This window comes from Pseudorca crassidens, chromosome 21 (assembly GCF_039906515.1).
Source record: "Pseudorca crassidens isolate mPseCra1 chromosome 21, mPseCra1.hap1, whole genome shotgun sequence".
Taxonomy (NCBI): Eukaryota; Metazoa; Chordata; class Mammalia; order Artiodactyla; family Delphinidae; genus Pseudorca; species Pseudorca crassidens.
The window spans coordinates 24,579,952-24,604,419 of NC_090316.1; the positions used below are offsets into that span (position 1 = coordinate 24,579,952).

Genomic DNA, 24,468 nt, shown 5'->3' on the forward strand with positions numbered 1-24,468 from the left:
CATATTTAACACCATGTATTTTCATCTGAAAAACCTCAGACATTTTTTTCTGTACATATAACTGAAATTATCAGTTTTTAGAAATTTAATTTTTAAAATATCTTTTTAAACTTTAATTTGATCAAAATATATTATTCTCTTTTAAACTTTAATATTTGTAATTACACTTACTTGTCCCCATTTCTAGACAGATAATATTGTACCCGCCACAATCCCCTTTCCAATCATCCTTAATACAAGTTTCACGTGAATGTCCTTCATTCTTTTATAAGGTTGACTGATATCCCTAAATTTGGTTAACTGGTTTGTCCATGAGCGAGCCTGAGTGTACTCATCCCCAACGCACCTTCTCTAGTTTATATCTAAAAGAAACAAAGTTTCCTGATACCTACTTTAGGTAACAGAGAGCAGATCCTTGCTTCCTATCCTGGAACTAGCTCCACTTAGCTGGGTAGTTTCATGTGACCTGCAAATTCCTACTTAATCAATGTTTAGATCCCATCCATTTAACTAAAATATGGATGTATTTATTAAGTCTTCAAGTAAAAATTCATGAAGAAAAAATTCAAATGCAACATGTAGACAAGGATAGATAAATTTGCTAGGAATGATTATTTTCCTTTTAGAACATAATGAATTGCTTCCCGTGGTAATTATATATCCTAACTTAATCCTTACCTTCTTTCAGAGCCTTGTCCATGTTATGAGAAATGACTACCCTTCTAGACTGAACTGACTCGTGTGAGTTTCCACACACAGGACTCTGAAATGGAAGAAGAAGAATAAAAAATGCATATTACTGAATGAATAAATCATACATAAAAATAAAACCAAAGGTATGAAAAACCATTTAAACAGGCACTAAAATATTGCTTAACAGACTATAAAGTTCTTCTGGAAAAGTAAATAAATGCTTAAGGTTAAGAAATTTTTGAAAAAGAAGAATTAAGGAAGGATTTTCCCTACCAGATATCAAAACAGTATGATATCAGTGTAGGAATAAACAAATCAACAGAATGGTAGAAAGTACAAAAATACCTATATATAGATACATATCTATATGTGAGAATTAAGAACATAATGAGAAAGAATTTGAAATCTGTGAGGAAAACAGACGACTCAATAAGTGGTGTTGGGACAATCTGATATTCATGTGGCAAAAAAGATTAGAGTCTTATCTCACACTTCATATATAAATAACTCCAAAGTGATTAAAACGCTAAATATTTTTTTCAACTAAAAAAGCATTTAAAGGAAACAAGGGAGACGCTGTGTTGAATCCTGGGATGGAGAAGATTTCTCTAAAATAAGACACAAAGTATAAGAGTTATTTTAAATGCACTACCTTCACTCAGCAATTCCACTCCTAGGGATCTAGCCAGCATAAAATACCTCCACGTTGCAAAAAAGTATATATACCAAGAATTTCACTGTTGTGTTGATTGTAAGGGCAAAAAACTGGAAATAGCCCAAGTGCATATCAATAGCCAAAGAGTTAAATTATGATATGCTCATATTTTACAATATAACGCAACCCTTAAAAGGAATGAATTAGGGATACATATGCCTTCATGGAAAGTTTTCCACGATGGAAAATGCTTGGAAGCACACATGCTAAACTATTAAAAGTGGTTTCCTTTAATAGGCAGAGGCATAGGATTTTAACTTCTTCCTCCACATGTGTCTGTGTAACAGTAAATTTTAAGTTTTTAATTATAAAAAGATACTAGCTGGCAAAAACAAAAAAACAAAAACAGAGAGAGGCAATGTATCAGATTTAAATCCCACTATCTGGCTAGTAAGATGACATTAAAGAGGAAAACTTTTAATTGATCACATACCAAAGTGATCAAAAGCATGTATAATGTAACTGGGCCACTTACTGGTTTCAGAGCAATAAAAAAAAGTTACTAGTAGTGGAACGTAGAGCACTTCTTTAGGCATGTGAAATATTACAAGTGCTTTACTAGCACCACCACAGTCACTCAGGAGATCTAAATGGCTCATGTTAGCATCACCTTCATCCAGTAAATGAGCATGAGGAAGTCCCTTTGTTCTTGGGCAGACCACCCCAACACAGCTGCAAACAACCCCATGGCCCTGGACCACCCGACCATGAGCAGAGAACTTCTAGTCCTTGGCTTAGTTTCACACTGCCCATGGGTCAAATGCCAAGAGTATCAACCATTTTTGTGATCACTGTTATTAAAAAACAAAAGCCATAGTCTTTTTCAATAAATTTACTTATTTATTTATTTTTGGCTGCATTGGGTCTTCGTTGCTGCACACGGGCTTTCTCTAGTTGCAGTGAGCGGGGGCTACTCTTCGTTGCAGTGCGGGGGCTTCTCATTGCGGTGGCTTCTCTTGTTGTGGAGCACGGCCTCTAGGCACGCGGGCTTCAGTAGTGGTGGCACATGGGCTCAGTAGTTGTGGTTCGGGGGCTCTAGAGTGCAGGCTCAGTAGTTGTAGCGCAGGGGCTTAGTTGCTCCGCAGCATGTGGGATCTTCCCGGACCAGGGCTCCAACTTCTGTCCCCTGGCAGGCGGATTCTTAACCACTGTGCCACCAGGGAAGTCCCAAATGCCACAGTCTTGAGATTCCTTAGCTGAAACACTTTTAAAAGCCTCAAGAATCCCTTTATGCTACAAATTAACATATAACATTCAACACTTTCCCAAGGAATCATTTTTAGAAAAAAACCTTAATCATACATAATCCTATAGACAAAAGCCACTTTATTCCTAAAAGAAATATACTCTCATGCGTTTAAAACCATTTTCTAGTCTCTTGAGTAGCTTGTTATAAAATTAAGGGGTCAGTACATTTTACTGCAATTTAAAAAATTTTAGTTTGTGAAAGAAAAAAGTTAAAGAGATAAGAATTTTTAAATTCTAGTGCTTTTTAGAACATCAGGCAGATATTTCAACAACTTATGAACTGGGGACAAAATTTTAATTGAGTTAATACTTTTAGAGCGCTATACTGATAAATAACTTTAATCACAACTTCTCAAGTCTTCGGCAGTCTGTTATAGCTTCCCAAATATAGGTATGGCAGTTTTCAGGCACAGTACTAACCGGATGATGAAACCACAGCCAAACAACGCTTAATTGAGAAGTTCCTGAATTTGGGTTCTTAAAATGGAAACTGTCTTTAAGGGCTGGGAGAGAAGCGGGTGTGAATACGACAGCACATGCATATCTAAGCATATTGTGAGCTCCTGTGTCTATCGTTACAACTTCCTTCAAAACAGTTTCTTACTTTTTATCTTTTCTTTCTCTCCCTAGTTATGGCTTTACTAATTATTGCCATCTGTCTGCATATTTCTTTTCTCTCTCTGCTTCATACTTAGATGTAATACCTACAATAAACATGTTTGTCACTACTCACTGCACCTGAATTAGACCTTTACTCTCTTTAATTTAAAAAGCTTAGATGAGAATAACGTTTTCTATGTTGGCTCTTTACCTAAAAGCGCTATTATTTTTTCCATCTCATTTTCCAAACTGATTTTGGATTTCCCTGCACCCCATCCCCCAGGGGGTCACTGGCCCTTAATAGAAAGAAAAAACAGTTCTTCAGCCCTGTCCCATCCTCACAGCCTGATGGCGAGTCTGTAAGTAAGGAGAACAGGAAGATAAAAGAAAGCATCACGGGCCCAAAGTAACTGGGTAACCATGCATGGAAATTCCTTTTTTAAGGATTTAATATTTATGGAGCCAGAATCTCCTCGTGGCTAAACTACTACATGAGTGTAGATTAGTCACTACATACTCCTTTTCTTTCAGATCACAGAGATGGAATTCACTAATTAATCATTATCCCGAGGTGGAGAAAGAGAGAAAGAAGGGGAGGAAGGGAAGGAAAGGGAGAAGGCCGGCACCAAAACAGAGGCACATGTGCATTCCTGTGGCCCAGAGGGCAGTGGAGCAAAACCTGTCTTCATTCTCCTTCCATTTATAGGTTTGAAAAAAGGAACTCCACACGACAGAGACTTCCCCAAAAGATGTGTTACAGCAAATGCTAACCTCCCTCTCTCTGCACTACGCAGGTCCCTCCCATCCCTCAGGGAAAGCCTGCCTCTTCCTGACAACCACTTTCCTAAGAATGCTGGTTTTAGGAAAGGTGAGAGAAAAATGGGCATCCTTCTCCCTCTGTCACAAAGGGTAAGTGACAGAAGTCTTCACTACTCGATCCAGAACTGAGGACTTCGAGTACAGTCTGAGCAGTCCACCCTCATCTGATGTTTGGCCTCCATATCCCAATATTAAGATAGATGGGAGTTTGGTGAACCAGAACCCCTGCCATGTAAAAAATACACCTTATTTTTTACTTAATTAAAATAAATGAAACCTGTCTTCATTTTAAGATGTAAACCTAGCTTAGAACCAACTTGTCAAGATCACTTTTAATCACTCAGTGAGTTCCCTGGGGAGAGAAAGTGAGCAGCCTCAACATATAATTGCTCATTTTGAAAACGTTTTCCAGGCTTCCCTGGTGGCGCAGTGGTTAAGAATCCGCCTGCCAATGCAGGGGACATGGGCTCGAGCCCTGGTCCGGGAAGATTCCACATGCGCAGAGCAACTAAGCCCATGCACCACAACTACTGAGCCTGAGCTCTAGAGCCCGCCAGGCACAACTACTGAGGCCGTGAGCCACAACTACTGAATCTAGCGTGCCTAGAGCCCATGGTCCACAACAAGAGAAGCCCGCGCACCACCGCTCGCCACAACTAGAGAAAGCCTGCGCACAGCAATGAAGACCCAACACAGCCAAAAACTAAATAAATAAAAACCAAAGAAAACGTTTTCCAAAGACAGGGCAAAACCTGAAAGCTCTTCTCTGATATATGATTCTCAGCAACAAGGAATAGATGCCATATCAACAAACCCTTTCCTGAGTACATATCAGCTTTCTGTTTACTCCTGAAAGTCAGCTGTTAGTCTATAGCCATGATACACTCAAATTGTCTTTGTGTCAGAGTAAAGACACCCTCTCCTGAGGGAACAACATTCGGAGAGAATCCACGTGGAGAGACCTGGGTACTCGGACACCATTAGCAACTAGACAACCAGGAATGATCTGGAATCCAGCTGAGACATACACCTCATTTTCCACTGTTTACAAGGATGACATTGCTTACTGTGTTCCTTGCTGTGGGAGCAGAGTTGGGGCTAGAACAGCCAGTCCATGACTGGTAATTCCTTTCATGCCTATTACCTGAGCTACTCAAATAAACAAGTGTTTCTCTCCTTTGCTATACACTTCAACAATAATAAAAAAAATTATTTATTTTGGTTTATTTTAAAAGGAAAAGCAATTGAAGGAGTGATGGGTATAATTTCCTGTAAAGCTATTGAAAGAGTGACTTATGTTAGGAAAACAAACACAAACCCCCAATCATCATTATCCACGTGGAGTTGTCACGTGGCCGAGTGTTTCCAAGTATTTTCAGCATCTGACAGTCTACCGGGATCTCATGACTAATATTCTCATTCTTAAACTATGTTATTCTCAAAACCATGGCTCCTTTCAAACCAACCATATTCTGCCTCCTCCTCAAAAAATAATTTAATCAAAACCAAAGAAACAAAGGACCCACACATATCCCTTCTGAGGAAGATAGGAAGACCCTGACGAAAGGCTGTGACATGAATGACAGCAGTCATGTCAGAATGGAAGCTGAGTGGCCACCGTGAGGAATTATGAGGGCTCCCAAGTCCAACAGGACTTCTTACTAATGGTAAGTCCTTGTCCCAGCCACTCCCTCTCTAGCTGAAGTGGGCTTATAACACCTCAGAGAATTAAAGGAAATAATAGCAAGGGTCCAAAAAAGAAACAAGACAGCAAGAGCCTGGCAGGAAAATAAACGAGTTAAGGGGGTTGCTCGGGGTCCCAACTGTTTCCAACAAAAAACGGAAATCAAGAATTTTATATCATATCTCCAAGTAATTCATTTTACTCCAAACACTGTGGGCTTACACTGTTTGGACCAAATCCTGAGCCACATTGGAACGCTGGGCATCTGGTCTGTAATTGCTGGCTCACGGAAAAAATTTAGCAGTATTCCTGGCACATATAGCAAAGTACAGCTATTATCACTAATAAAGCTCAAAATGGAATCAACTTGCGACAAGTTGAGGCTAATCAGCTGGTTGGTTTAACAGCAGATTTCTTGGTTTTCTGAAGGTAAAGGTATAGTGGAAACAAAAGCAAGAGAGAAGGGCTGAAACTTAAGTCACCAAAATTAAGACACTACATAATAGAACAGTGTTCCCAAAGCATTGTTGCTTTTGAGGCTGTACTTTGCAGAGAGCAAAGTGTCCATGTCCTGGAGATGTTCTATTGCGTATGTGCCTCTACACTTTCTATCACTGGTGAAGTTTTTAAGTATTCAAACGAAACCTGGTTTGATCAGAATCAGTTTCCTGGATTGTGCTTTATAATGTTTAACCATGGATTGGTTCAAGATGGCGGAGTAGAAGGACGTGCGCTCACTCCCTCTTGCGAGAGCACCAGAACCACAACTGCTGAACAGTCATCGACAGGAAGACACTGGAACTCAACAAAAAAGATACCCCACATGCAAAGACAAAGGAGAAGACCTAATGAGATGGTAGAGGGGCACAATCACAATCAAATCAAATCCCATAACCACTGGGTGGGTGACTCACAAACTGGAGAACACTTATACCACAGAAGTCCACCCACTGGCGTGAAGGTTCTGAGCCCCACGTCAGGCTTCCCAATCTGGGGGATCTGGCAATAGGAGGAGGAATTCCCAGAGAATCAGACATGGAAGGATAACGGGATTTGACTGCAGGACTTCAGCAGGACTGGGGGAAACAGAGACTCCACTCTTGGAGGGCACACACAAAGTAGTGTGCACATTAGGACCCAGGAGGAAGGAGCAGTGATCCCACTAGAGACTGAGCCAGACCTACCTGCTAGTGTTGGAGGGTCTCCCGCAGAGGCGGGGGGTGGCTGTGGCTCACCGTGGGGACAAGGACACTGGCAGCAGAAGCTCTGGGAAGTACTCCTTGGCGTGAGCCCTCCCAGAGTCCAACATTAGACCCACCAAAGAGCACATAGGCTCCAGTGCTGGGTCGCCTCAGGCCAAACAACCAACAGGGAGGGAACTCAGCCCCACCCATCAGCAGACAAACAGATTAAAGTTTTACTGAGCTCTGCCCACCAGAGCAACACCCAGCTCTACCCACCACCAGTCCCTCCCATCAGGAAACTTGCACAAGCCTCTTAGATAGCCTCATCCACCAGAGGGCAGACAGCAGAAGCAAGAAGAACTACAATCCTGCAGCCTGTGGAATGAAAACCACATTCATAGAAAGATAGACAAAATGAAAAGGCAGAGGACTATGTACCAGATGAAGGAACAAGAGAAAATCCCAGAAAAACAACTAAATGAAGTGGAGATAGGCAACCTTCTAGAAAAAGAATTCAGAATAATGATAGTGAAGATGATCCAGGACCTCAGAAAAAGAATGGACGCAAAGATAGAGAAGATGCAAGAAATGTTTAACAAAGACCTAGAAGAATTAAAGAACGAACAAACAGATGAACAATACAATAACTGAAATGAAAAATACACTAGAAAGAATCAATAGCAGAATAACTGAGGCAGAAGATCGGATAAGTGACCTGGAAGACAGAATGGTGGAAATCACTGCTGTGGAACAGAATAGAGAAAAAAGAATTAAAAGAAATGAAGACAGCCTAAGAGACCTCTGGGACAACATTAAACACACCAACATTCTCACTAGAGGGGTCCCAGAGGGAGAAGAGACAGAGAAAGGGCCTGAGAAAATATTTGAAGAGATTATAGTCAAAAACTTCCCTAACATGGGAAAGGAAATAGCCACCCAAGTCTGGGAAACACAGAGAGTCCCAGGCAGTATGAACTCAAGGAGAAACATGCCGAGACACACAGTAAGCAAACTGACAAAAATTAAGACAAAGAAAAATTATTAAAAGCAACAAGGGAAAAATGACAAATAACATACAAGGGAATCCCCATAAGGTTAACAGCTGATTTCTCAGCAGAAACTCTACAAGCCAGAAGGGAGTGACATGATATATTTAAAGAGATGAAAGGGAAGAAACTACAACCAACAATACTCTACCCGGCAAGGATCTCATTCAGATTCGATGGAGAAATCAAAAGCTTTACAGACAAGCAAAAGCTAAGAGAATTCAGCACCACCAAACCAGCTCTACAATAAATGCTAAAGGAACTTCTCTAAGTGGGAAACACAAGAGGAGAAAAGGACCTACAAAAACAAACCCGAAACAATTCAGAAAATGGTAACAGGAACATACATATCGATAATTAATTACCTTAAATGTGAATGGATTAAATGCTCCAACCAAAAGACACAGGCTCACTGAATGGATACAAAAACAAGACCAGTATATATGCTGTCTACAAGAGACCCACTTCAGACCTAGGGACACATACAGACTGAAAGTGAGGGGACGGAAAAAGATATTCCATACAAGTGGAAATCAAAAGAAAGCTGGAGTAGCAATACTCATATCAGATAAAATAGACTTTAAAATAAAGAATGTTACAAGAGACAAGGATGGACACTACATAATGATCAAGGGATCAATCCAAGAAGAAGATATAACAATTATAAATATATATGCACCCAACACAGGAGCACCTCAATACATAAGGCAAATGCTAACAGCTATAAAACAGGAAATCGACAGCAACACAAAAATAGTGGGGGACTTTAACACCCCACTTATACCAATGGACGGATCATCTAGACAGAAAATTAATAAGGAAACACAAGCTTTAAATGACACAACAAACCAGACAGATTTAATTGATATTTATAGGATGTTCCATCCAAAAACAGATTACACTTTCTTCTCAAGTGCACATGGAACATTCTCCAGGATAGATCCCATCTTGGGTCACAAATCAAGCCTTGGTAAATTTAAGAAAATTGAAATCATATAATGTTTAACCATGAGTTAGAAAAGGTCTTGTTCTCCTTATCGCTAAAAGAAATTTGTCAAACATATACTGAGAGGTTATCATTTAGGGAGACTGTATTGACAGAAAGTAGTGGTTTTGTGTGTTTTTACCCCTCTTAAGAATAATTTCTGTTTTAGATATTAGGAGAAGCTATTCTTTGAAATTCAAACCTACAAATGTTCTCATATGGTTTTTCTAGATTCCAAAGATGCTTCAATTTCTTTTAAAAATACTATTTCTAATTATATCAAGTGCAGAGACACATTCTATATTATAGATGCAATTCAAAATTAAATCAACTGATAACACCATTATCCAGAGATAATCACTATTGATATTTTGGTCTATTTCCTCCTAGTTAGCGACTCCAATCCTTACTATTACTTACTTTGGACAACGTACTTTTCTGTACCTCATGTCCTCATCTGTAAAACAAAGATAACAGCAGTACCTACCTCTTAGGGTTGATACGAGCATTAACTGAGTTAACACACATGCAGCACTTAAACAATGCCTGACAACACATTATTAATTATAAAAATTACTATTGGTACTTTTTTATTTTCATACACTTTTTTTTTTTTTTTTTTTTGCGTTATGCGGGCCTCTCACTGCTGCGGCCTCTCCCGTTGCGGAGCACAGGCTCGGGACACGCAGGCTCAGCGGCCATGGCTCTCGGGCCTAGCCGCTCCGCGGCATGTGGGATCCTCCCGGGCCGGGGCACGAACCCGTGTCCCCTGCGTCGGCAGGTGGACTCTCAACCACTGCGCCACCAGGGAAGCCCTTATTTTCATACACTTTTGAAGAAATTAGGATCACAGTACTCACACAGTTCTGCACCTGGTTTTTCATGCTCAATATTATATCATGAGCATCTTTTATGTAATGAAAGATTTGGAATATATTATTTTGACTGACTTATACTGTAATTTAACTATAACTACTGCGTATTTACTTTGGCCTCACCATTTTTTCCCATTTTAAATGAAAAACATATTCCTTTCCATGCTATTGATCTAAGTGTAGTACCACCAAAAATGTTCTAAAAAATACTAAAAGTGTCTGTGAACCATACAGTGGATTTGGACTCTGACTGCAAAGGACTGTGCGCCTCGAGAATGTTGATGTGCTTCAAGCAGAGTCTTCTATCAGCCAACGAGAAACTGAAGGGACAACAGGGCGTGGGGGGTAGGGGACACTGAAGCACAAGCTATGCAAAGCTGAACAGGAAAAGTCCCTTTCCAGACTCTTCAACCAACACTAACCTACGTGCCTTGAAAGCCCAACACTGCAGGGTATTTATTTCCAGGTGGGGAGATGAGTGATGGCCACACGGGCAGGTCAGGGCCTTCTCTACCCTCAGGGATACTTACACAGTAAAGTAAACCACTCTGGCCTCCGAAAGCATAAATCTCTATCATGATTTTACCTAAATGAATTTGGCAAGAGATCAATGGTAGATTAGATTATCAGTAGCTTCTGTAGCTTATTACTCCAGTTATCGAAGTATTGTTGCGTTCAGTCTGAAGGCCAACCCTGCCTGCATGCGGATGTAGGAATCAAGGTTCTGTTTCCATTTCTACAATGAAAGATAATGAGGATAGATCCTGAGACTAGATCCTATGACTGGGCACGAAATCAGCTACATCTTTTCTCTGAACAAACCTGAAACTCAAATGTGCTTCAGGATGGAGCATAACCCCATTATTATTACTATGGCAAAAGCATATGACATCACACGATAGTGGCAAGAGCACTTAATTGAGACCCAGGTGAAAGTAGGCGATAGTTGATTCTTTGCCATTTTCTTGCTGCTTATAATGAACATGTCCATTTCTCTGAGATTCAGTTTAAATAATGCCTGCCCTATTTATACTAAAGGATTATTATGCACCTCAAGAAGGATAATGCACGTAAAAGGGGTTTTTTTACATTACAAAACAGTATTCAAATATAGATTGTTATTATGGTGCCAAAAGTCTTAGTCCAAATTTTTTACGATGTTAATCAAAGAGTGATTATAGTTATATTACACGTGATTAGTATTATGACCTATCATACTTTCAGATTTGACTAGTATCACAAGCAGATTCCTTTAATAATGTTTCTTGGTGATTAATCTGCTTTCTAAGAGAAAAATGATTATTAATGCAAATGCAAAATCTCTATTAACTGATCAATAGAGGTATTTCTTGAGATAGGCTAATATACTAAGGATTGTTTTTCCATTCAGTTGGAAGAATTAAGACTCGTGGGAAGAAAATATGTGCTTCATTTCTAATGTCAAGGACTCAAGTCTGAAGATCCTTAGAAAACACACTCCACTTGATTACAAGGGAAATTTAAGTATATTTCAAACCAGACACAGATTTGGAAACTGAAATTATAACATGCACTTGAAAGTATACAGGCAGCAGCAGTTTGTCTAAACTGGCAAATATAGAACAAAGACTAGGGCTGGGGGAGAAGAATGAAGAAAAAGCACATTGGCTTAGGAAAGATCACTGAAAACTGGCATTAGCTTTTTGCATTCCTGCAAAGGTCTGTAGGAATAAAAATTCTGTAGCCATTTTATCACTGGCTTCCATTGTAATTTTGAGCTCATAAGGGAAATCAGAGGTTTCCAAGATATAAATCACATTTCCATCAACTCATTCAATCATCTCACACATACTAAGGACTCTGTGCATCTGCCACTTAGTTGGGTACCAGAGACAAAGGTAAATACATGACATTCTCTGTGCTCAAGGGGCTTAATCTATCCTTGATGGAACAGAAGCTCATAATTGAGTAACTGATGAGCTCTAACAATGGGGCAGGCTCTGCTTAGGAATTCTAACATTCTTCCCATTCTGGTATCTCCTCTACATTCCACACTCCGGTCCAGGTCACAGGAGAACAGCTACTCAAATATACAACCAATCCATGAGATCATTTCATGAGAATTTTGAAGGTCATACGTACTGAAGTTACAAAAATTATTCTCATTTCATAAGAGTTCGCACTGAAACCACTGAACATAAATGTAGAAGAGTGGTTGCCCCTGCTTCAAAGCTATCATGTAACCCAACAACTCAATGAGTCACACAGAACTGCTTTTTTTCACAGAGATCTTTAGTAATGAAAGCAATCACTTTTTTTTTAAACTCTGTTACTGTCCTGGATACCGTAATACCATTCTTATTAAATCTGTTGATTGGCTTTTAAATGAAAACTGGTGATAAGACATTTAGGACCTGGTTAGAAAAATATCACATTGGTAATTTGATTCCAATTCCAGCGGGATTTCTATTTTCATAGTTCCCTTGAAGTGAAAAGCTGAGCTCTGGGCAGTGGCCCGGATAACACACATGTACAAGATGTTGAGGTGCGTGAGATGGATTACTACCATAAAACTACTAGTTGCAAAAAAACCAAAAATACAATTCAAACAGGCCGATTTTTACATCCCTCCTAACTGGAGAGTAAAAATCATCTGCCCCAGCCTAGGTCTAGATCATAAAAATTCTTTCTTCCATTTCTATCTAAAATAAATGTGTTCAAATTCAAAGAATAAAACCTTCCCTCATGAGAAACATGGTATTAAAGACAAGCCTTAGTGCGGCAGCCACTCTACCTCTGAGCAGAGAGAATGCAGCAACGCTGACTCTCATGTGTGGGTCCGTCAGACACGGACACCGCACGCGGTTCCAAGTCTCCTCGGCCCTTGCTGACATCCGGAGGCCCCCATCCGCTGCCTGAAAATACACTAACTCATTTTCAAGAATCACTTGGGGAATCTGTTCTAATGCAGATTTCTAGATCCTATTCCTCCCTCCCCCCACAAAGATTCTTAATTCAGAAAGTTTATAAGGTGTGTCTTTGACATACAGCATTTTTTAGCAAGAATTCCTAAGTTATTTGTAAATCCTTAGACCCCATCTTGAGAAACACCACTAAGTGGTCGTGACGACAAAAGATTATGACCCCTGAAAAAAACTGAGTTGTTTTATTCTTTGGAAGATTTATTTTAAGACAGGAGTAGAGCAATCATTTTACATAAATTGGGGCAGTCACAAAGGATTCACCGAAGCTCTTTCCACCTGTCTTAAAAATTACCTCAACACGACATCCTCCTCACTGTGGGCAATTAATTTGCCTCTCAGTTACCAAGACAGTTGAGGCAACCCAGTTTGAAACATCTCAGCTCCCTGCCGGCTGCCTGCGAGCTTCTCTCTCTGCTCCCACTTTTACCTCTTTCCCATTAGTCTCAAGACTAAACCCTCCACCAGTGCTCTGGTCCCGTCAGCCTGGGCGCTGCTCTAGCAAGCATCCTGTCTCTGGGATTTCCCTCTCTACTTTTCAAGCTTCCTCTTTAACCCAAAGATGTGATTAAATCTCTCCTCAACAACAAAAATTCCCAAAGCACAAGCACCACACGCACCTGTGAACGCCGCCCTCTCTCCTTCTCGTCCAAGCTCCCAGGGGGCACCGTGCACCCCGCCTCAGCCTCCCCACCTGTCCCCCACCCCTCACCTGAGAGGATAAATACCACATCTGCCCCACGTCCACCCTGCCCTCCGCAGACACCACCCGCACAGGTGTCCAGGGCCAAATGCAAGGACACTTCCCTGCCCTCTTTCTGGACTCCCCCCACCTCACCCAGCACCTCTGGCCACTGGGTCCCTGTTGCTCTCTTGGCTTCTCTGGGTTTCTCTCTCCCATGCACCGTCCTTCTCCCTCCTCTGCCTGCCCTTCAGCTTGCTGCTTCTCAACCACGGCAGGCCACCCTCGGCAGTCTCATGGACCTGTAGCTTTAACTACACGTGCACACTGACCCCCACCAGACTTGTTCCCCCGATCTCTCCCTCTAATAGCAGAGCTGCAAGCCTACGTGCAGGCTGAACATAACCACAGGCATCTCAAAATCCGCATGGTCAAAACTTACCTCCTCACCTTCCACCATCCCAAACCTGCCCACGTGGACCATGTCCATTCAGCCACCCAAGTCAGAAACCTGGAATTCACCTGACTTTTCCCTCTCCTCCCTCCACAAATGTTTATTGGGCAGAACTGAAGAGCGTGGTAGAGTTGACCGGATGGAAGAGCTTGAACTAGGTCTTTAACAACAAGAACTGAATGTGCAGAAATGGGGGCAGAGGTCTTCCCAGGGGCCCATGGTGCAACACGTACACCCCATAAAGGTAAATTCAGGAACAGCGAGAAGCTTGGTTAAAGTGAGGAGTAAGTGAAGGTGTGAAAGGCTAAAAAGAGAGCATCCTCCTATCCTGAAAACCTTGGCTATGAAGCGAAACATTCATTGTTTGGACTCCACTGCTTCCTTCCTCCTTAAAGGGCTGGCTAGGCCAGTCACAGCATCATGGTCCCCTCCCGCAGCCAACAATTCCATACAGGCGGGTACCCGCCCAAACCTTGCCAAAGAGACACGAAGGGAACACTGCCACTTCATTTCTAAGAACACTTTCCTTGTTCCAAAAGGGCCTTTCCCCATCTAGATCTCATCCTGTGTGGCTATGGTGCCTGAAATGCCTGCAGCCATCTAGCCACTAGCCAGGGCGTCAGGCGCACCCACGGGGAGGGCAGAGCTAAGAAAGATACAGAGATGGTGCTGAGGCTGGATATTCCCACGTGGAGCCTGCCCTACCTCTGGGTTATGTATCATTTCTTAAGGTAATAAAACTCCTTGTCGCTTAGAAAAAAAAAAAGTAGGGATACAGGTATAAGTCATGTTTAGAAAACACTGGGTTAAAAAACAGCTAAACAGGTTCATTTACTAGGATTTCTCACAACGTTAGCATAGCAATACACAGTGTAAAGCTTCAAGAACTTGGTTTCTCAAATTTATGCGACTCCCCCCAACCCCCGCAAGCCTCTCATCCTGCCTCTTCTGTTTTTGCAGTATACCTAAAAGCATCTCTGAAATTAAGTGTTTATGGATCATAGCGTAGAAAACTGATTTTTCCTAGAACAGATGAAAAGAATGTATGACTGACTGTTACGATACAGTATAGTGACAGCAGAGTAGCACAGAAAAAGTGCCATGGGACCCCAGAGGCTTCACTGCCGTTCTACGAGGTTCTCACTCAGAATGGCAGGTGGGTCTCACATTATATCTCAACTCTAGTAAAATTTTAGTGGCTGCCTGGAATGCTATGTTGAAAAGGATTCTGAGGCTTCATCCAGACTCGGGGGGGAAAAAAAAAAAAAAAAGCTGCCTTACCTGATTAGCAATGACTGCCATGAGCACAGAAAGGGCAGCTGTGACATCATTCTGAGACCTCTAACGTGACACTAATTCCTAAACAGATCCTAGAACCAGCCCAAAGATTCCCAAGTTTTTTAAAACGTGAATCAGGTTTTAAATTAGACCAAACTAATGTTTAATAATTAAAATGGTAATAAAATGGTTAACTACAGAGGCTCCAAAATAAGAAAGACCTGGGTTTGTTTTAGTTCTTCCACTTGCTCCAGGCACATGATTTAGCCTCTCTAAACCTCAGTTTTCCCATCTGTAAAATGAGATTAACAGTCCCTACCTCACGTGGAAGATATAAAAATTTAACTGGGTAATGCATATATGCACCTGCATACAGTAAATGCAATAAATATTAAGTTTAGCTATAGCAATTACTAAGGCATTCACTTTATGACATTCACATTATGACTCTTGTAGTGCATTTATTGGTCCACTGTATTCACAGCCATGGGTTAGAGTAAAATGAATCAAACTGAGGCCATAGAAACCATTTTCCTGAACCCATAAACAATGTCAATTTATAGGCTATCATAAGTGAATGGCAAAGACGATTGCAAAGCACTGTTCAAACTAAGTGTTACCTGTCTTGAAGAAGACATAGAGTATATAAATCTAACTACTGAGTGATTATTCTCTGCAAAAGACAGATCTCATACATATTTCTTCCAACCTCTCCACAGAGAAGGCCAAGACACAATGACCAAACCAACAGCTATGAGCCTCCCTAACACCTAGAATGAGTCCCCCACTCTCTCAGGGGCACAGGGCTTTCAGTGCTAAAACCAAGACAGTTCTGAGCAAACCAGGACAACTGGTCACCCTACAAACAAATGAGCAGGTGAAGTCCCAACAGTTGGCTCTGAGTCTGGCTGTGCTGCTTAGAACTGAAACAGAATGAGTTCATGAAATACTATTTTCCCTTAAAAGAAATCAGGGCTCTTTGTGGAGAAATGGCTAATTCCAGGTGTGAGCAGAAAATGCTCAAAATGAACCTGAAATATCTTATTATACCAGATAGCAAGAAAACTCTCAGACTTAGTAGGGTCATATCAAAAGGACTCAGGAGGCAACTTGAAAAGGTTCCCACTGGGCAGAGATGGGACTGCCTAAGCTTCAAAAAAGATAATAATTACAATTAATTGAAACCCACCAAATACATTCAAATCCATGAGTTCACAATATTTTTTTAAACACATAACTAATTGGTCACCTTCAGAGGATGATGGGGAACCAACTCATTATCTTGGAAAACTGATAATGGGAAAGAATCTAGCATTTATCCTGCTTTTCTATAGGAACTGTACCACTGTGCAACCAAATAGTAGATGATGGAAAAATGTCTCTTTTAAAAAAATATTCAAACCAATAAATAAGACAAATGACAGAATTAAAACATCCCTATTTGTCACCCCCCAAAAATTAATAGATCCAGGTATTGAGGATCAACAGCTACTAACATGACAAAATGAAAGACAGCCAGATATTATGTGCCTCCCGATGAAAGGTCACACCACCACCTACAGTCCTGCCAAAGGGGTCAAACACAAGTCTGATCAGGCCTCTGGGTCCAGTGTCAATTTGCAGGACATACAAAGGAGGAAGGAACAAGCTGAGCTGTATCATTCATATGCAGCCAGCAAAATCCAGACTATAGGACACTACAGGACAACTGCTCCAGGTTCTTCAACAGATAACCCATAGGGAAAAGAAAAGGATACTGGGAAGACTTAATTTTTTCAAATGGGCAAGACTAAACCATAGTGTCCACAGATGCATGGTTGACTGATAAAACTGTAACAACACGTAAGGACGTGATTATTATAGAGTCAAGATGGCGTTACTTAGGTGGAAGGGAAGGGAATGCCATTGGGGTGGAGATACAGGGGGGCTTCTGGGGCCTCTGGAAGTTACAAGGGTATTGTCTTTATAATCACTCATCCAACTATATGTTTATTTTGTGTAATTTTTCTGAAGCTGCATCTTTATTCTTATAGAAAAGTTTTTTTAAAAAGGTGAAAGTGTAACATCTACCATTTAACACCTTCTAATTCAAAGCACTTTTACAAATACTAGTATTTATATTTTCAAATACTATCACATTGTTCCAAACAACCTCTTAAGGTATTTACTATCTCCACTTTTCAGATAAGGAGACTGGGGCTTAGGAATCTTAAGTGCCCACTGTCACAGGGTTATTAAAGCAGAGCTAGGTTCAAATTCAAATAACTGGCTGACTCCAGAACCATTCTCTTTATGCCTATGCTCTACTGATCCCCAGGGATTCAGTCACTCAAGACATATTTATTGCTTACCTACTTAATCATGCTAGATGTTAAAGACACAGCGGGGAGTTTCTGCCTTCATGGAGTTCAAGGGTTAATGAGAAAGACGGACAAGGAAACGTCCAAGTATAAAATCACAACTGTGCTAAGTACAATGAAGAAAAGGTCTACGGTGCCACAAGAATATATGAGCCTCTCTGCAAAAGTGATGGCTGAGCACTGAGGAGAAGTTAGCCAGGTAAGGGCGCAGCGGGGCTCCAGGCAGAGCAAGCGATGTTCAATGTTGCCATCCAAAGAGCAAGGTTGGCACTTTGAGGGCTGAGGATAGAGCATGAGAAGTGAAGGTAATTATGACAGGAGACCAGGCTGGAGAGCTGGCAAGAACAGGAAGCTGACGGCTCTTAATTAAAACTGCTGCAGAAGAGGGATTGGACTGGGTGTGCATTTTTAAGAGAAGGAATTGGAGGAGCCGACAGGGAGGCAGAGAGATGAACTGAGGGGCTACTGCAGTCACCTAGGAGGCACATGATGGCAGCTGGGACCAAGCAGGAGAGATGGAAACAAGTGGATCGACGTAAGATACTCAAGAGGTAAGGAGACAGGTCTGGAGGATGGACTACAGGTGGGGAGGAAGGAGAAGGAGAGGTCAGGAAGGACTCGGGCTTCTGGCTGCAGGACTTTCGGAGGTGCTTAGTCACTGACGCAAGGAGCAATGGGAGAGGGACGGAGACACTGATCACAAGACAGATGGGGCCTTGGACCTGTTGAGTTTCAGGCACCACTGAGGGTACCACGTGGAAAGGTCAAGTTAAGCAGTTGAATAAGTGAGTCTAAGCCTGAGGAGGAAATCTCGACTCCGTGTAGAGATGGTTATTGCAGGGGTCCCCAGGGAAGCCCGCCTAAGAGTGAGATACTTCCAAAAATGGGATCTCAAGGATGATCAAAATTCAAATCTAGAAAACAAAGCAACCTCCTGAGCTAATCTAGGGGTTGCAATCTCAGAAAGGTTTAGTGAAATGGGAAAAAAAAATCAGAAGGAATATGAGATTAACAACTGTGACTCAGGAAAAAGTCACAATTTCTGGGATGTTTAAGGTGTTAATTCCACGCCTAACAAGTTGGCAGGCTTTGCACATGGCCCTCAGGTGTATATTTGTTGGAGTATATTTGTATACGAGGAAGAGGCCTTTGGGAGGTGCCTTGCGTGTAGCCACTCAAGGTTGGAGACAGAGAAAGCTCTGGAGCTAGGAGAGAGAGCCCGAGCTTGACCCCAGGGGCTGCTCTGAGCCAGGTACAGAAAGGAGACAGACAAAAGGGATGGGGCTGTCTTCACAGGAGATGCAAACAAAGACGTAAGCTCCTCAGCTTCTATTACACGGTAAAAAAGAAAAAATTTTAAGTATACCCGAGTGAAAGAAACAAGGCTACATTCTCAACTTCCAAAAAGCACATAAAGCGGCTTTGGCTCAGGAGAAAAACAAAAACAAAACAGAAGGACCAAGCACACCTGGATATCCACTTTTAGGGGACTGAGACAGCAGTAGCCCAAGAAGAAATGTGCTTTTTCACAGACTGGCACGGGTGACAGAAAGAAGGCTCTCTCAAATGTTTTTCAGGCACCAGGAATGGAAGAACATAAGTGAACATATTCATAAACACATAAATACTGCCTGTGGGCTGGCAGAAATGAGGGGACAGCTGCGGGATGCGGTCCTGCATGAGGCGACAGGAGCAAACCCTAGACAATTTGAGTTACTGCTATTAATGTAAACTCACTCACACATACAAGGTGGGTGAGAACTACAGAAATTCAGGTAACTTTAGAAATGAGTATTTGTTAAAAATGCATCCAACTTTCCAAGAAGTGTATTCTACACTAAAATGAAAGGTTACTAAACAGATCTTAGTGACCTAAACAAGTTCCAGTGTCTTATTCTAAAAATGTACTATTCATTCCGGTTTCCCCTTTGGCCTCGGAGGCATTTTACTTGGAGTTACCATATTCATTTTCCTCTACATCCAGCTCATGGCGTTCATACATGGAAACCCCAGGCTGACTGACAAATGTACCAGGACTGGCCAGTGCCTAGAGTCACTGATAAGCATGGGCCAGCCCTGGGGACAGACTGGCAGAGCTCACTCTCCTAACTGCATTCTCCCAAAGCAGCATCTGAGCTGAAAAGCCCACCAAAATGCAACCAAACCCCACTGGGCTTTCTGGAAAGCTCCACTGTGCTTAGAGAAACTAAATAACACACCCCAGGACTAAAGGAGGGTGTAGGAGTGAGTAACTGAACCCAAGCCCTGGCCCCCCAGGGTACCCAGCAGAGTCCCTGAGAAGGGCTGCCTATCTACCCCTGTCATGTCATCTCCACCCAAACAACCAACCCTCATTTAGAAAGTGACCTAACAGTGAAGTTGGTAAAAATACAAGTTCCAAGTTTGCAAGTCTTTCAAAAGCAAAGCTGCAAAAGAAAAAAAAGGGCAAGTTGGTATGCCATCATTTTAATACTAACAGCCTTCTACAGACACTTCCTTTTCTAAAGCCTAAGCCCTCAGCACCAAACTTGCTGAGTCACCTTTTTTTAAGTACAATTGTGTGCACTATTCTGACTGCACAGGGTTCATACATTCTAAGGAATCTAGGGCACTTCCTACCCCCAAAATGATAAGGTTAGGAAATGAAACCTAAGATATTTTTAAGAAGGCAACATTCAATTACTAAGGTGACATCGTAGCATGTTGCCAAAGCAAAAGCAGCTTAAGATTCAAGGGAGTTAGAAATAAGCTTCCTGGGAATGACCAGAATTTAGGCTCCAAGCAGACCACTCAAGCTTGGAGACTTTGGTCTTCACATTTGTGAATAAACAGTAGGACCCTTTGGTTTGGGGCTTGAATTTATTATTTAGAGGGAATGTTAAGATACTCTAGAAAAGATTCTTGAACCAATCTGTAATAACTACTGATAATTAACATGAAAGAACCGTCTCACTCAATCTTGACTTTTCGCCTCCAGACTCCATTCACACAACTTCATTAACTCTCACTTTTTATCAATGCAACTGATCAGTGTTTCTCCTGAGTCCCTCCCAATCACATTTCCATTTAACATTTCTAAAGCCCAGCTCTGATGCTACACTCCAGAGCTCAGAAAGTGTGAGTACCTGCCCCAACTACAGACTATAATCCAACCCTACTCTCCCAGCTGAGGACTTCCACAGCCTGGCCCAAACTACCTCTGCAATCCTACCTCTGAGGATTCATCTCATACACTCGCCGGCAACTCAAAACCCAAAAAGTACATGTACCCCGTCTCTAAAACGATTTGCTGGGTTTGTTTTGGTTTTGTACAAATTGTGAAAATATATATTGCCGCCTTCAGACAGTTTTGCTAAATTCAAAAACACACACATCATTTCTTAGAATACATTTGCTAGTTTTGATGAGCATTTTTTTTATGTTCAGGTTTAATCGTGTATTGTTGCTTCCTACTTTGAAGTTATCACTATTCATATATAACTTATGTTTACTAACCCTTATAAATAGTTCCTTCATAATAAAGATACAGAAAATAATTTTCCTTTATGTGTAATCACTGTTTATATATCAAGAGATTATAGGTATCAAAAGCTCCCGTTTTTGAGTACATATTTGTATTTGCTTGTATATACATAATATACATTTGGAAGAATAATCAACTGTTAATAATGGCTGCCTATAAGGAAGGGAGATTTTTTTTCCACTGCATATCTTGTTATATGTGTTTTTATTAAAGCCATGTGATTGTATAACCTGCATAAAAAGTTAAATTTAAAAATTATGATTTGAATGAATTTAAGGCAAACAAACCTTACACTACAGAGTTAGGTAGATTTAAGGGGGTCTCAAAAGCCAACTTCCTCAAAAACATTTTTCCCAGTAGCCACCATGACTTAAATCCCCCAGTCAAAATACAATCAAATATTCTGAAGACAGTAAGTGTATTATGCCACTATCCACTATCAAATTACTGAGGATTAGTTTATCGCATTAGCATAATAAAGGGAAGTCACAAAGAGGCTGTGTATAGTCTCCCTAAGTCTTGTTTCTTTTCCTTTTTCCCTCGAGTAACTAAATCAAGTTTGTTTTACTCAAAAGCACTCTTGTATTGGTAAAAGAACTCATTTAGGGATTCTAGAAGTCCTACCCAAGCCAAGTGGCACCATGGGTTGCTGTGTGAATGTTTTTACTGTCTCTATAAACATCTGCTCTCCCCTCCAGTCTTCCCTATCAGTCTAATCTACTCAGCCTGAGAGGATGGGAACAGGGAGAGTCTGTTCACCTTTGATTCCTCCCCAACACTAAAAACACTGCCATGCACTTAACAGAAAGCAATTAGTGAAGCTCTTAGTGACACCTACTGCAAGACTATGATCCCTTCTCTAGGGAACTGTGGTTGAAACTTCAAATCTAAAAATGTCAGTTGGATTCTCAAGTCTGTTCTCATCTCAAACAATAATCCATTCACTCAGGACAAAAATCCATCTACAGAGAACTTACTTATGTGCCTGGCACTGACACTCAGCAACTAACTAGGCCAAAACTGATCTCACGAGATCAGAAAAGCAGATATGCACCAGATCTTCAGTAAATGTAAGAGATTTGATGAACTTCTTGAACTTTGCTATCTGTCTAAACTTAGAAAAGTCTTTAATGTTTTCTTCACATAGCAATGGACCGCAGTTTCCCATATGCTACTAATCGCCTGACTTGTGGACTTTCTTGCATCAGCCCTCCAATCCTCATTAGTTAACTGCTTATTTTTTAACTTAATGGGATGTAAATCAAGAAGTATCTAATAAACTACAATGTAAAAGAGAAAAATCCATAATTATTATGTGAATGATTGACTTTTTAAAATTTATTTATCTTATTTATTTTTGGCTGGGTTGGGTCTTCATTGCTGCGCACGGGCTTTCTCTAGTTGCCGTGAGCAGGTGTTACTCTTTGTTGAGATGCACAGGCTTCTCATTGAGGTAGTTTCTCTTGTTGTGGAGCACAGGCTCTAGGCACGCGGGCTTCTGTAGCCGTGGCACGTGGGCTCCAGAGCGCAGGCTCAGTAGTCGTGGCGCACGGGCTTAGTTGCTCCGCGGCATGTGGGCTCTTCCCAGACCAGGGCTCGAACCCGTGTCTCCTGCATTGGCAGGCGGATTCTTAACCACTGCGCCACCAGGGAAGCCCATGATTGACATTTAAAGAAGTTATTCCCTCTTATTCCTATCGCCAAAATGTAAGAAATTATTTCCCTTTTTTCCATTCTATGAAGATGCACTTAGATCCTGCTGGTCCAGGAATGAAAGTAAGTTTTCTGAACTACTGATTCACTATTCCCATATTCTTCTTGGTGCTGCCTTGGTTAGATCATGTGCTAGGGTCAAGTAACTGTGGCTAGTGAATCTAAGGCTCTTGGTCCGCATGAGTTAACTGGCCTGGCACAAGACCAAACTACGACCTTGGACTCAGAACACCACACTCTGGCAGCGTACTCAGCAAAGGCGGGCTAGCAGCTGCTGCCCAGGAGCAAGCCAGCCCCATGGCATCACAGCTCCAGTCGGCTGGCCTACAAAAAGCCCAAGTGTTTCTAAAGTGGGGCCCAGGTAGCAACTGTCAAGACTTTACCATCAACCTTTCTGACCTTACACAAGTTTTTGCCATCTGAATATACCACTGGATGTTATTTCTACCCAAGATGGAAATTTAGTTTTACCACTTTAATCAATAGTGATTCCCAGCCAAGTAAAAACAAAATCCTAGCACGTAAGAGACACCCAGTAAATATTAGATTGACTGAAGGGGGAAAGCACAGAGTTAATGATCACTGGATATACCACTGGATGTTATTTCTACCCGAGATGAAAATTTAGTTTTACCACTTTAATCAATAGTGATTCCCAGCCAAGTAAAATCAAAATCCTTGCACATAAGAGACGCCCAGTAAGTATTAGATTAACTTAAGGGGGAAAGCACAGAGTTAGTGACCGCACACTGACATAATTTTCTTCATTATCATCAGCAAACACTCACAAAAGATGTCAGTCATGAGTCCTAACCGCATAGAGTTGACAGCCAATAACTACCTTGTGAAGCATGCAGGAGCATTTGAACACTCCTAGACACGAAAACACCTTTTCCCTTTTAGTTTAGGCTTCTCTGGTTGCCTGCTTTTAATAGTGTATGTATTTTTTTCCTCTATAGAAGGAAGCCAAGAAGGAAAAAAAAAAAAAAGGAAAGAGAAGGAAGGAAAGATGGACAGATAGGATAGATCCCCGTGTCTGACACGTCTAGCTGACACTAGAAGAACCCAAAATATGTAAGAACAAATGAGGATTCTTTTCTTAATGCTGAATCAAAACTTCTGTAGTGAAGTAGTCACTGTATTGTAAGAGGCACCATTTGGTTCACTCCAAAACAGCCTCCCCTCCACCTGTGTTAGATGACCGGTGTGGTCCAGCTCCTACCACCACAGAAAGGACAGTTTATACTACACCACATGCTTATGCTTCCATTCATAAAGAACATTGTTTTAAAATCTTAAGCATAAATTATTGGAAATACAGCACAACAAAAGGCTTGAGTAAACTGACTGGTACTGTAAATATATATATATAATTTTATGTGAATAATATGCATTTCAATTCTAAGTAACACAACCTAGAAAGTAAACATCCTAGTGTACTTATTTTCTTATTTAACATTGTAGAAATCTGAATTCAAAAAGAAATGACCAATAATCTACTTTCCTTAAATCATACTTCACCTCTTCTACTGCCTGAAATCTTCGGGTAGTATACATGAGAGATTACATATGCTGCTTCATTTTCTGTCACCTTTAATGTAGTATTTTCTCTGCTTCCTCTACTAAAGCACCTTCCCGGATGATAACCC

The 24,468-nt window shown here is 41.1% G+C and overlaps 1 protein-coding gene across 7 annotated transcripts in view; it reads right to left on the reverse strand.

The window, feature by feature from the left end:
• Window positions 1-24,468, reverse strand: part of SNX25 (sorting nexin 25) — a 110,680-nt gene that overhangs the window by 83,436 nt on the left and 2,776 nt on the right. For all 7 annotated transcript variants that reach the window (XR_010939531.1, XM_067721653.1, XM_067721651.1 and 4 more), the window contains exon 2: window positions 679-763. Coding sequence is in view for 6 of the 7 variants with exons in the window: in XM_067721651.1 (XP_067577752.1) it covers window positions 679-763 (85 nt within the window). In the remaining variant the exon portion in view is untranslated. The remainder of the gene's footprint in view (window positions 1-678; window positions 764-24,468) is intronic.